The sequence below is a fragment of the Zeus faber genome (assembly GCF_960531495.2).
Source record: "Zeus faber genome assembly, chromosome: 11".
Taxonomy (NCBI): Eukaryota; Metazoa; Chordata; class Actinopteri; order Zeiformes; family Zeidae; genus Zeus; species Zeus faber.
In genome coordinates this window covers 16,331,687-16,345,131 of record NC_137205.1, presented here as the reverse complement: position 1 = coordinate 16,345,131, position 13,445 = coordinate 16,331,687, and the positions used below count along the sequence as shown (strand labels likewise).

The window sequence follows — 13,445 nt, the reverse complement described above, 5'->3', positions numbered from 1 at the left end:
TGAATGGAAGGAACCCTATCGGTAGCTGAGGGCGACTAATCCCATCGCTGCTTAGCTCTAGGGAACCTTCACCTTGGTGAAAATCAAATCAATACGGACAGCTTTCCCTCCATAAGGCAGCATTTTTAACCAAACCACATCTCATAAACCCCTTGAAAGAAGGAGAGGTGTGTGTGTGTGTGTGCGTGCTTGTGCGTGTGTGTGTGTGTGTGTAGTAATATCCCCGTGGGTTTCGACAACACTACATCATTTTCCCTGGCTGGGTGACTCAGAATGTCATGGATTTGAACGTTGCATTCCTTAAATGCGACGACCGCCTCAAAAGTCAGACGAGACGCAGGTTAGTAAAGGCATTAAACCCCCCTCGCGCGTCGACGTATGAACGCGATGTGAGGACACCCACGGGGAAGCGAGTGTATTTCTGGAGTTCATTTGGCTCTGATGTGGCTCATTAAACTCGCATAGCAGTGGAGGTGGATACAATTAAAACAGATTCCCTGCTGGTATTGTTACAGATTAAGCTGTTCCCATAAGAGATATTCAATACCGATCAGTTCAATAAAATGTGTAAAAACTCTGCCTCGCACTTAAAAAAAAAAGCCCTTTGAACAAACAAAAAAATTACAACCTTTTAGTCTCAAGTTTGTCTCACTGACAGTGAACACAAAGTTCTTACTGTAGGTAGTATCAATACCTTAATATTAGGGCTCTGTATGGGTACTCAACACCTTTAAGGTATTGATTGAAATAACCAATACTGAGTATTGTTGAAACTTCTCCAGACAAACACTACCTGCGCTCAATCCTTTTCAGATATCGAAATAAAAACGACTATTTGTGTGGTTTTGCTCGCAGCCAATCACCGCAAGCGTTCTTCGATTTAATGCGACCTGTGATTGGCTCACTAACGCCGCGGCTACAAGCCATCTAATCACCACGAGCATTTTTCAATTTAATGCAACGTGTGACGTGCAACTGGACGCTTCCATTCACACGATGGATATCGTAGAAAAAAAAAAGCTATCGAATAAAGAACTCTATTGTTATCAGTATACTCTAAGGGTACTGGTATCATACATTTTTTAACAATACCTATCCCTAATAAATATATAAAATATTGATTCTCACACCCAGAACATTAGAGTGGCTGTGATTTGAGTGTCTGTACAGTGTGTGTTCATTACATGCATAGCAGTCTCTCAGTGACATCTGCATTAGTGTGTGTGTGTGTGTGTGTGTGTGTGTGTGTGTGAAGAAAGACGTTGTTAGGAACAGAGGATATTGATTATTTGAGGCTCCTGTTTTGGAATTCCAACCCACAGATAACCAGACAAATCTGTAATTGATGTGAATGTTTCAGCACATTGGCATATTGTATTCGTCTTGTAATGACTTGTGCGTGTGGGATGATCCCACACGCACAAGTCATTACAAGACAAGACAAGACAAAGGGTTGGAAAGGGGTACAAAGGCTTCAGGGGCTCCTGGAGCATCGCCCCAAAAGCGAGAGGTAATATCATTCCCGAAATCACAAAGAACCGCGGAGGCTCCAGGGTACAGCAGCTGTCTGTGGTCATGGCACTGAGCGAGAGGTGGATTCATGGCAGGGGCGCAAGGCGGGAAACCACCTGGACGATCCTCGAAAATGATGGAAGATTCGTTTGATGGACGGATGAATCAAAAGCGGAATCTCTGATCATATACAATACAATTTGATTGAACAATCAAGATCCTTGCGATGAAAATAGAAGGAAAAAAGACCTGCGGCAAACCAGACAGGGGCGGCAAATAGTGTTGATACATCACAAGTAACATCTCCTTAGTCCTGACGCTGCGTCTTCGTCTTCCCAGAGAGAAGAAAAACCCTCCTGCTTTATTGGGAGACGCCAGCTGAAAGCGGCCAAATGGAAGGGAATCAAATCATAAACACTAAGCCGGGGTAATTGATGGCCCCGGTGACTTGACAGTGTTGTAGCTCAAAGCCAACGTTGAACTGGAAAGGGGCAAAAGAAAGAGGGGAAGCAAAGACGGACGCAGTGTGTGTATTTGTTTTACTATACTAGCGAGGACCAGGCCCCGAATTGACTATTTTTTGGGGGGTTTAGAAGTGCATCGGTAACATGGGTCCTCAAGCACAAGGTGTATTTACGCTGAGCGCACTCTGAAACCAATGCAATGCGCGGCTGCGCGCACGCGTGCATGTGTGCTTGTTAGAAAGAGGCGGTGGCACTCCAAGACAAAGGATATGTTGAGTGACGAGCAGGCCAATGGATTCCTCGGAGCAGCGCTCGGTTTCTCATGGTTTGCACTTGGACTTCCCTCATTGTCGTAAACTTGGTGAAAGGGAAGAAAACAGGCCAGAACGAAGGAGGACAACGAGTCAAAAGGCTTGGACGGAATGCAGGGGGGAAAAAAGCCTTTGCACTCTCTCTCTCTCTCGCTCTGTGTGTCAGAGCATTGGAATAGGAAAGTGCCTACAAGCCTTTCCATCGGAAAAAAAAAAAAAGAAAAAAGAATGGCACGAATCTTCTATTATGTCAACAACCTTTTTTTTTTTTCTTTCCCGAAAGCGTGAGAATCAGAGGACCAAGGCGTGAGATAGGGGTAACCTCGGCTGGCAGTAGGGTTTTTTTCAGGGGAGGAGGGTGTGGCGGGGCTTTCGGAGGAGCGATGATGGAGGCAGGTCATGGGAAGGCCGAGCTGCGTAGGCGATTTCACCCACGGGACCCAGAGCGTTGTGTTGACGTGATCTGCTGGGTGCTCTGGCCTCACACACACACACAGAGGATTCATGTTCTTCAAACGTGAGCGAAGTCCATATCTGCTTCTAGGAGTCTGCTCGGCCAAAACACCACGTTCACTTTAGATTTGGTCCCGAATCACACGGCCTGGAAAAGACAGAACTTCCTGCCTCTTTTGTTTGGCCCCTCCACCCCTTTTTCAGGGAAACCTGTCATTTCCTGATGACATCCCCTCGAGAGTTTGGATTCAAAATCCATTCTCTTTGTGACTCAGCCACTATGCACTTGTGTGTGTGTGTGTGTGTGTGTGTGTGTGTGTGTGTGTGTAAGAGGCTTGGTGCACCAGGGTGCAAACACCCACGGCCTGCTGTGTTAACCAGGCGCCACCTGTCGTCCAGTCTGTCGGAGCCTGTGTCGTCCCACATGTCGTCTTCTGGGCACGCAAGTCCCCCTTTTAGGTGTCTCCAAGCATTCTCAACCAACCTTATAAATACACATTTTTCCCAATGTGTATTGGCTTTATAGACATTTATACACACTCCACAGGGAACCTAGATGAGTCAAAGCCCGTGGAGCAACACTACACTGAAAGTAACACATTGATGATCTCCATATGAAAGCGGCCGAAATATCTGATCAGGAATGGCGATGTTTATTTTTGCAACTTTTAAGTATTTGGCAACCGTACAGATATTTTAGTGAGTATGCCACTTACTCCATAGACTCCACATTATCTGCATGGACTCTCTCAGCTTATCTTTGGGACATCACGGTGTTTGCAGGAGCAAAATAAGCAAAGCGTATGTCGCCGTGTAGTTATCACACCTCTACGTCACACCCAAGCCTGCAAATAGCCCTCTAGACTAAAAAAAAAAAAAGGTTATAAAAGGATCCAATATGAATTTCCAGGTATCCTGTTTACACACCCAGTAAATCTACCTCAGGTTTACTTGTGCAAGTGTTAAGCTGCTATCTGATACTGTGGCGTACTTTATGAGCACTGACAGTGCAAGATGAGCGCCCCCTGTTGGCACAGACAATAACACAAAGGAGCAGAGGTTTAATGTTCTGCGTCTTCTTCTTAAATAATGCAATATTCAATAAAAATAAATCTTGATTACAATAAGGCCAGTATCCAACTCCTTCATTTAACAAAGAACGCAAAATAAATAATAAATATATATATCCTGATCATTTATTTGGTTGGTTTATGGTCGATCTTTCACAGTAATTGCTTTTTTAATCGAACATTTTGATAAATAAGAATGACATTACGCTGTCTGGAGCCGCAGGAAGTATCTGATACAGCATCTACATCTTGATTTGAATGTGCCACAAAATGAAGTGACAGTGAATAAATAATTGTTTAAAGTTCCAGCAGACTCAAAACACACAAAAAAAAATCCTTTGTAGTGGTGTCTATATTCTTCAGTTCAGAGGCCTGTGTTGTATCCGCTGTATTCAGTCGGGTTCGTTGTCCAGCACAAGGGTGGGGAACTGCTCCCCTCCTTCTGCCAGGAGGGAGTAGACGTCTCGGAGCACGCTGGGGTTTGGGAACCCCGGCCCATGCAGCATGGCGGGGAGCTGAGGGGAAAGAGAGTCCGACAGAGCCTGCCAAAGTAGAGAGAGAGTCCCAAAGAACCAAAATTGCAATGTCAGATCATTTGGCAGGCTCGGGTACACGAGCAGTTTTTTAACCACTGTGCCATGAGAGCTCACCAGGGGTGCAGTGAACAAATATTCACATTCCACATGAAAAAAAAAAAAAAAAAAAAAGTCAATAATGGAAATTAGCTGTTGTGCTGCACGATCTAAAGTACTAATCAATCAAATTCATCAGTTCCCAGCAAGAATAGAAACGCTGTGATCATCAGAACAAGCTCAAGTTTCACACTGAAAGTCACGACAATACGTAGCGATGAAAGGTTCAACGCTTTTTTTGATATTCTTTTTTTTTTTTGGTGAGTCACTCAGTAAAAAAAACAAAACAAGAGTCAATTTCCCAACTCTTGGCTTTTTTGGTTCAGTCGGTGTAACGCACGGTGAGCGAGGGAGGACTTCCTGAACGATGAACGAGGGTCAGAGGAGTCGGTTCGGCTCCGAGTTTTGAATGGAATTCTCACAAGAATCATTTAAGTCTGTCTCAACTATTTATATTGGTGGAATGCAGAGAGGAAATCTGTCACATTCAATATGAATCGTACCGTAGTGATTGGTGATTATTTTCAGTTTGTGAATTGAGGACTCGCCACCCTCGAGCTGGTCGTCTAGTAATCTAATGGTTGCTGGTTCGATCCCAGGCTGCTCCTGCTAGCATGCTGTAGTGTCCTTGAGCAAGACACTTAACCCCTAATTGCTCCTGATGGCTGCGTCCATCTGTATTTGAATAATTGTAAGTCGCTTTGGATAAAAGAGTCTGCTAAATGACTAAATGTAACTTGAAAGATTTGTTTGCGAGTGCTTGCATCGCTATCTATTAGTAGGCCATAATAATAAGCACGGTAATACATGTTCAGTTTAGTTTTTTAGTGGTTAACGTGGTATAGTGCCGTGGTTTGTCTCATTGTAAAAAGTGTGTCCTGGCAAAAAAAAGGTTGGAAACGCTGCATTACGAACCTCTTTATTCCCGGTACCGACCTCGGAAGGAGCACGAGTCTTACCTGCTGCAGGTGCACCTCCTGCTGCAGCAGCACCACCCTCATCCTCAGCGCCTCCAGCTCCCGGAGCTCCGCCTCCGTGGTGTAGGTGAGGGTGGGGGGCACCGGGGGGCCGGCGGCCTCCTCGCTCCGCCGCTCACCCTTTGCCCCGACGGGGCAGAGACATCCTCCCGCCGGCCTCCATCGATCCCATGCTTCCCACTCTGGCGGAAAAAAAAGTTATATTTAGCGCGTGAGCAACTGTACCCGAAAACGTTTCTTTTTTTCTGCTGCGTTGCCTCGGCTTTAAATAGCAGAGGCCGCCCGCCCGGCCGCCCGCCCGGGAGAGACCGCCTCATCACCCCCTGCCGTCACGGGGGAGGCGAAGGAAAGTAGTGAGCTGGCACCGGGGCTTACAACTCGGCTCCGTTTTCATTTTCCATACGTCAAGACGCCGCGCCCTGCATTAACTCGTTAGCGCCCCCCCCCCCCCAAAAGAGCTGATTTCTCTGCAAAAACACAACAAGCACAGAAGAGGTGTCATAATAATCTGGATATGAGGGGAAAAAAAAAACAAAAACAAAAAAAAAAAACCTTCTGATCGCTGGAACGTTTGGCTTTGGGCCATTCAAATACACCAGGCAGTAGCTCAGATTGAAAAACAATATCCCGGAATATCCCTGGAAGGTACTACAGTGGTCGGACTGGGCACGGCGGTCGGATTAGAATAGAAATTCCGTGGCCGTGACCTTTGCCTCCATTTGCATTGTTGGCGGGGGGGCCACTGGAAATTGCGCTGCTTCCACCTGCGGGCGCTGAGTGAGTGCTAATCTGAACGCCAGATACGCTAATGGAGACGCAGCTGGGCGGCCAGAGTGGACAACGGGGCGACAATTCCACCGCGCTGCGTCCCCTTTATTAGACAAGCGCCCGGGGAAGGTCACGGAGGAGGCGCGGTGTGAAGGGGACCTGGCTTTCTGGAAGACTTTCTTTGGGTTTACGATCTAAAGTGGGTGCGGAAAAATGATGTGAAAATACTGTTCATTAAAAGGGATATTGACCCGAGGACTGGAAGTTCGTCAAATAACCCGCGTGAGAAAGAGACAAAGAGTGGAATTCAAGTGCTATTTTCTAATCACTATTAGAATCAATAATAATTAAAGCTGCAAGCGGCGATGACCGAGTTTGCGGGAGTACGGAGCAGGAAAAGGACCAAAAAGTGACAAAAAACTAACGTAAACAGCGCCTTTTTTCAAACATGAAATTCAACATTTTGCCACGCCCACACTGTGTGACAAAAACTTAAGCTTTTAATAACTTTTAATCGTGAAGGTGTCTTGTACACACTCCAACAGGCCAAGTTTAAAGTCGATCCTATAAATCGCCGAGGAGTTCGTGAAGGTAGAAAGCAAAAAAAATGACCAAAAAGTGACTAAAATGGCACCATTAATTAAATATGTCCGACTTCCTGCTGGGTTTTGGTCATGGCGCCAATATAATGCACTTTTTTTTTTTTTAAGTCGAGTGATGTTACATTTCTGCACCAAATTTTGTGTGAAAAAAAAAAAAAGGAAATCGGTTTGATTTTTAAAAATGTTCTAGGTGGCGATAGCGGCCATTTTGCCCTCCCATGCACGGGGCCGGTGGAATATCAAATGCCTCGCCGGGATCGACAAGTGTGCAAAGTTTTGTGAGTTTTTGAGTATCTCAAGGCCCCCAGAAAGCAGGGTCTGTGGACTCGGACCCTATGATACAATAGACAGAAATAATCCACAGGGCAGCGCAGTTCATTTTCACTTCAGGACGCCAACAGTTGTTTATAAGCCATTTAGTGTGAGGAGCTAAAATTTTATTTTTTTCCTTGAATAATAATCTTTTTATAGATGAGTGCTTTTGTATTTGTTTTGCACTTATTTAAACATGTGCACTTGTATTATTTAGTCCCTTGTTTTATAATATTTATAGTTAATAATTTTTGTTTCTGATATTTTACCTTTCACGCCTCATGTCTTTTTGGTTTGGCCATGTCCCTATATATGTTCCCTCCTGTTTCATTTGGACAGGTCTGTTTGGTGTGTCCAGTTGTCTTTATGTTAACCCCCGTTTAAGTGCTTTTGACCTCATTTTTAGTTTTATCATACTTTAGTCTATTTTTTAAGTTCCCCCCTTGCACTTGTTTCAAAATCCCCCCAAAGTTGATTATATTTTTTTGGTCATTAAATCCTAATTTTGCCTCAATCGACCTGCGACATCTGTGTCTGATGGCTCGGCCCCTCTCATGGTCAAATCAGCCAAAATAGCCAGATTGAGACAAGAACTGAATAAAGATCTGAATTAACAACTACAAATTGAATCAACTCAAAGTCAAAGTCAAACCAGATCAAATACTTCCAACTAACCAAGGTCAAAACAACAACAACAAAATAAAAATTTAGAGGGAAATAGCTGCTTCATGATGTCGATTTAAAACTAAGAACCTTACGTTGTTTCACCAGGATCGCAGATTTTCGGAGCTCGGCTGCCGCCGCCTCCAGCCTTTCCAGAGTCAGATGAGCTTCACAACCCTTTTCTTTACTGTCTACACAAAAAGAAAAACAACCACCAAAGTATTTTCATACATTTTCCTAATGACAGGTGTAATTACTTACAAAAGACATACTGGGTATATGCAAAGTACAACCGGTCATCCGAGTCTTCCTCTTTCTTCTCAACAAAGATTTTAGAGAACAAAAATTGTGTTTTTCCTTTTTCTTTCGTCGACGCAAAAGGAAACGAGCCGACGCGCTACTACAACGGCAAACCATGGTTCATTATAAAGCTGCATTCCCCGTTTAGCTTTTGTTTTTGTTTTTTTTCCCCTGCATGAATTGGATCATCGCACCACCGACTGGATACAAACCATTGCATTTTGGTACCAATACTCAGGGCTCCAAATCGACATCGGAAAAACAAACTCAAGTCTCCGGAAGCAACTGATCCCCCCCATTTGATGAGGAGGAAGTCCATTGTTTGCAACAGAAAGGTTTTTTTTCTGTTTTTATTAATTATTTTTATTAAAAAAAAAATAAAAAAAATCAATGCGCTCATCTTCATGCATCCGTGACTCAGCTCGGCTCGCTCTCTTTCACTTTCTAAGATATATCTGAGTGTGTGTGTGTGTGTGTGCGTGCGTGCGTCGCCACTGACGCAGCTAAGTGGCTCCATACCGGCTGAGGCCTGGCTGAGCAGGAGTCTCTGGATCTGGTAGCAGTGGGTCAGGTCGCGGCCCTGGTGTGTCAAGCTGTCGACCTGAGCTCTTGTCTGATCCGGGCTGCCACTGGGCCAAGTTTTGGGGAACTAAGAGTGTGTCAAGGAAGGACAACAGACTGGCTACCTATTTATGACCTGTAAAAGGGGGGTAAACGACATAGTCAGCGGACAATCTGTATACACACACACACACACCCATCGCTATGATATTTTGGACGAGCTGAACGAGGGAAACACGAGCACTGCATTACATTTTTGTAATGCTCATTACAAAATGCCCTTTTGGCTCATTGTCACTATTCGGTTTTACTAAATGAAATGAAATGACTCAGGTTTATACCTCTTAACATTTTCAGGTTTATACTGCTTGATTATTCCCCCCCCCCACCCCACTATCCTGCCATACAGTATTTGTATTTATTGTGCAACAGTTGACCTTTCAGATTTATACTGCTTAAAATGTTCAGGTGTGTTTTCTATTACCCTGCCACATTTTATTGTGTACATTAACTGTGAGGTTTATTGTATATTTCACATTTTCCCCCAGATATTGACATTTTTCATTATATATTTCTATATTTTTATTCATTGTTTGGAAGTATTACTGCCCATTGTTTTTTTATGTGAGCTGCTGGGACATTGCAAAGTCACTATCTATCTATATTTTGATAGGAAAGAGAATATTTAATATGCATTTGTGATAAAAAATATATTTCATAAATTCTCATCAGCCCCCGTTTTATTAGTGGACGCATGGATACGGTAGCTTTCATTCTGTCCATGAAGTCACTTCTCTCTGGCACCGCCTTCCTTTGGGCCGCCGTCACTTTGTCCCACAACCTGGAGACGTCAGAGAGAAAAAAAAACAAAAAAAAACAACATATAACGACATAAGGGGTGAGGAAGGCATCACGTATTTTGAAAATGATTGTGATAACTATATAAAGGTCAACTTTCTCCACCTGTTTTGCTTGCTCTTCAGGGACTTCCATGTTGCTATGAGGTCAGTAGCGGGAACCCTGTGGGAGAGAGAGAGAGAGAGAGAGAGAATTCAGTACATTTGGAAAAAATACAATAGACCGAATGGTTGACTGTACACAATAAGATATGCCAATATACTGTACACTAAACCCAGTGATAAACAACCGCTATAACCTAAAATAACAGAATTTAACAATAAAAAATAGAAAAGATAAAAATGAAAACAGACCAGTAAAATAAAAGGTCATGTCCAAAAATGAAAGATACGGTCCTGTACAATAAGGTACGAAACAAACAGTGAAGCAGAAAGATGAACGTGCAATAAACCTGAACAAAATGTTGGCAATAAGCCTTAAAAAATTCAGTAAAACTACATACCGGTTCTGTGAGAGCGGACTCCCTGTGGGAGCCTTGGCCATCGGAGCACACCAGACAGATACTGGCGTCTTATCCGGGGGAAGAGCGATGGCGCCCGCTCTCCCCAGTGGACCACGACTCGGCTGGGTGCTTCGTGGACGCCGGTCAAAATAATTACAACCGGCAGCCACTCCCTTTGGCTTTGCGCTCTTATCGTCCAGGAAACCTTGAGCCGACGAGGCCGAACGCCTCTGCATGGAAGCTCCGCCGCCTCCGCCTTTGTCCAGTCTCGGCTGGTGAACATTTCCACTTGTCGAGCTTCTAGGTTTCCCACTGGACTTTGAGGTGGACGCTCGTTTTTCTTGAGAGGCTCCAGGGGTCATGGTGGCATCCTTGGGCTTGACGAAGGCACCGCCCAGCACTTTGTTGGGTCTGGGTTGTCCTGTGGCGCTGTGGATCTGAAGGGCTTTTTTAAGAGCCTGCTCCATCAGTTCTATTTCCTCTTCGTCCTCCGGCACAATATCTGGGTATGAAATGTTATCGTTGCCAGCATCTGCATCTGCGTCAGCGTTGTCGTCGTCGTCGTCCACATCTCCAGAAACATCCTGAGTCTGTTCAGTCCTAGGATCAAAAGAGCCCAAAAGACGCAACTTACAAATTACACAATAAAACCATAAACACAATGAATCCAACGCGTATACAACATTAATTCAATTTATTCATGTGATTTTTAGTCTGCACCCGAGCCTTTTTTCTTTTCTTTGTTAACTTTAAACATATTTTTGTCTGTTTCATTTTAGTTCTAGATAATCCCAATAACTAAACTAACTACCACAAACTATGTATGTTGCATTTAAAAGACAAAAGACGGATTCTGTCTAATTTTTAGTCTGAGTATGCATGTATGCATTTATGCATGTATGCATTTATGTATGTATGTATGTATGCATGCGTGTGTGTGTGTGTGTGTGTGTGTGTATATGTGTGTGTGTACAGGTCTCCCCTGCAAAACAGATCTGATGTCAATGAGACCTTACTTTATCTGTATAAATGAAGGAAGGAAATAATAGACAATACACAAATCTTAACACATGTAATGCATGTCTGCATTCGCATTTCTGCAAATATGAAGACAGGTCAACCTGCGACCTGAAATAAAGACGATACTCACAAAGCCTGCAGAATGTCTCTGTAGTGCAGATTTGTGACGTTTATCCTGGCCTGCTCTTCTTTGCACCAGGTGACGGCTTCCTCCACCGCGCTCACAAGTGACATGATATCGGCTAGAATTAGTTTCGTGCGAGTGAAACACATGAAAAACACAAAAAGTGTGTTTAAATTACGCGTAGTACTCGGGACACTAGGATCACCGAAGCATCCTGGCTTTGCTTTTTGAGTTGGCCCGCGAACGTGACGGATGCGGAAGTGTCCTGAAGATCGCAAACGATGATAGTCTGTTATCGGGTCCAAACGGCACGAACCGCAGTTGTTCTCAAGGGTTTTGCCGCTTGCACAGCGTTCCAATAATCCGACAAAGCGGCCTCCACCCTCCGACCTGCGCCACTTCAACTCCTGTCTGCAGAACAAAACTTCCGTCTGTTGGAGCGCAACCTCTCGTGCACTTCTCGCGAGAGCTGACGCAGCTGCCATGACAACGTGGACGCTACAAAGAGGTCTCGTGAAAAGTAAAAGGACCGAGAAAACATAGCTGGAATTGTTTTTATTTTATTTTTCTTTAAATCTAAGTTGTTGTTGTTATTATTATTATTATTATTATTATTATTATTATTATTATTATTATTATTATTATTATTATTATTCGTAATTATTCTAAATGAATTCTTATTTTTATTTTTTAACATTTTTTCAAACCAATATTATTGCAGTTATGTGTCCATCCCGCAGCGATTTTCGGGTTTAAAGTGTCTGGAACACGACAACTGCAGGAGCTACGGACATGGTTGAGGTCTCGTCAGAACTGGGACATCACAGACATCTGGCGGTTCAAGTTTCCTCCATATTGATCCACAAAAAGGACAGAAATGAGTGAAAAATCGATTACGTTTGACTGGAAGTAGCACGAACGCTCGCGCACCACCGACACGCCAAGGTTCTAAACCCTCCGGTCGGGTGGTGGGGCGAGATGAGTTGGTGAAGTAAGACGCTTTGTGGCGTCATCGTCATCATCATCCAATTTGTTATAAATGTGCAGGTTGAGGCTACGCCCGCACGGGTTATTTGTTAAAAGTAACGGATGGTAAGTAACGGTAGAGTCCAAAAGAAAAACATCCAACAAGTATTTGTACTTACTTACTTTTTACTGCACTACATTTCTAATATCTATTTACTGTGCTCTTTTTAATTTATTACATTTCTAACACTGTCACTTTAGTTTAAAAAATATTTGTAAATGAATATGATTATACTGTTATACAATATGTATACTTTACCTTTACTATATATAATACTTTATATATTTTCTAAATTGTAATCAGGATCTGCTTGGCTATTTTTGGTTTTCTTTGGATATTTGGCTGTTTTTGACGTCTTAAAATCTTTTAAGTAAGTAAGTAAGTTATATCAGGCAACTGGATAGGAGAAGTACTTCCACTTTTAATACTTAAATTACATTTACTTCTGTACGTTTACTGAAGAAGAAACTGGTGCTTACTGGTGCTTTTTACTTTTACTTGAGACATTCCATATTAATATGTAAAAAGCTCTGAGTTCTTCTTCCACTGCACACTAATCTGACTGTAATTGAGCATTTATTTTGTACTTTTTCAGTTGGTGTGTGTGAGCTCATACTCACTGTTATGTAATCAAAATAATAATTATATTCTACAGGCTACAGATTTTGTTTTTTTCCCTTTTAAACATTATTTAATTCCAACCAATGAGAGCTGCTGTTACATGTACTTAGAGATGAATTATCTTTAAATCCATAATGATCTCGGTCTGGATTTGGAAAACTCTGCTGCTTGGCTCTGAGCTTCTAATGAAATAATGATCAACTATTAATATAGAGACGTTGAACTTTGTGCTAGATGCCACTTTTTACCCTTTTTACTGGAGGATACAAGGATCATACATGTAGTGTTTTAATTGTAATTAAATATTTGAGGAATCGATTGGATCAATAACTTCTTAATCTATCTATCTATCTATCTATCTATCTATCTATCTATCTATCTATCTATCTGTCTGTCTATCTGTCTGTCTATCAGTCTGTCTGTCCGTCTGTCTGTCCGTCCGTCCGTCCGTCTGTCTGTCTGTCCGTCTGTCTGTCTGTCTGTCTGTCTGTCCATTATATTTTTGTCTCCCCATGTGGAGGCTTTTAAAATCAAACATTCCTCATATTTCTTCCAATCTTCAAAATGTATTAAAACTGTCTGACCGCTCCTGAATTGAAGATTAAAATCCATAAAAGCATTTCCCAATTATCTGGAACAGCTTGGCCAGTGAATCATCTTGTTGGCTC

The 13,445-nt window shown here is 42.9% G+C and overlaps 1 protein-coding gene across 1 annotated transcript; it reads right to left on the bottom strand.

The window, feature by feature from the left end:
• Positions 1-4,165: 4,165 nt before the first annotated feature.
• Positions 4,166-11,254, bottom strand: tedc2 (tubulin epsilon and delta complex 2). Its single transcript, XM_080010013.1, has 8 exons — positions 11,136-11,254; positions 9,986-10,585; positions 9,589-9,645; positions 9,388-9,466; positions 8,584-8,713; positions 7,860-7,955; positions 5,402-5,601; positions 4,166-4,352 (listed from the first exon to the last, which is right to left on the bottom strand). The coding sequence occupies exons 1-8, from the start codon at positions 11,237-11,239 to the stop codon at positions 4,203-4,205; spliced, it is 1,416 nt and encodes a 471-aa protein (XP_079866139.1). The 5' UTR covers positions 11,240-11,254; the 3' UTR covers positions 4,166-4,202.
• Positions 11,255-13,445: the final 2,191 nt, after the last annotated feature.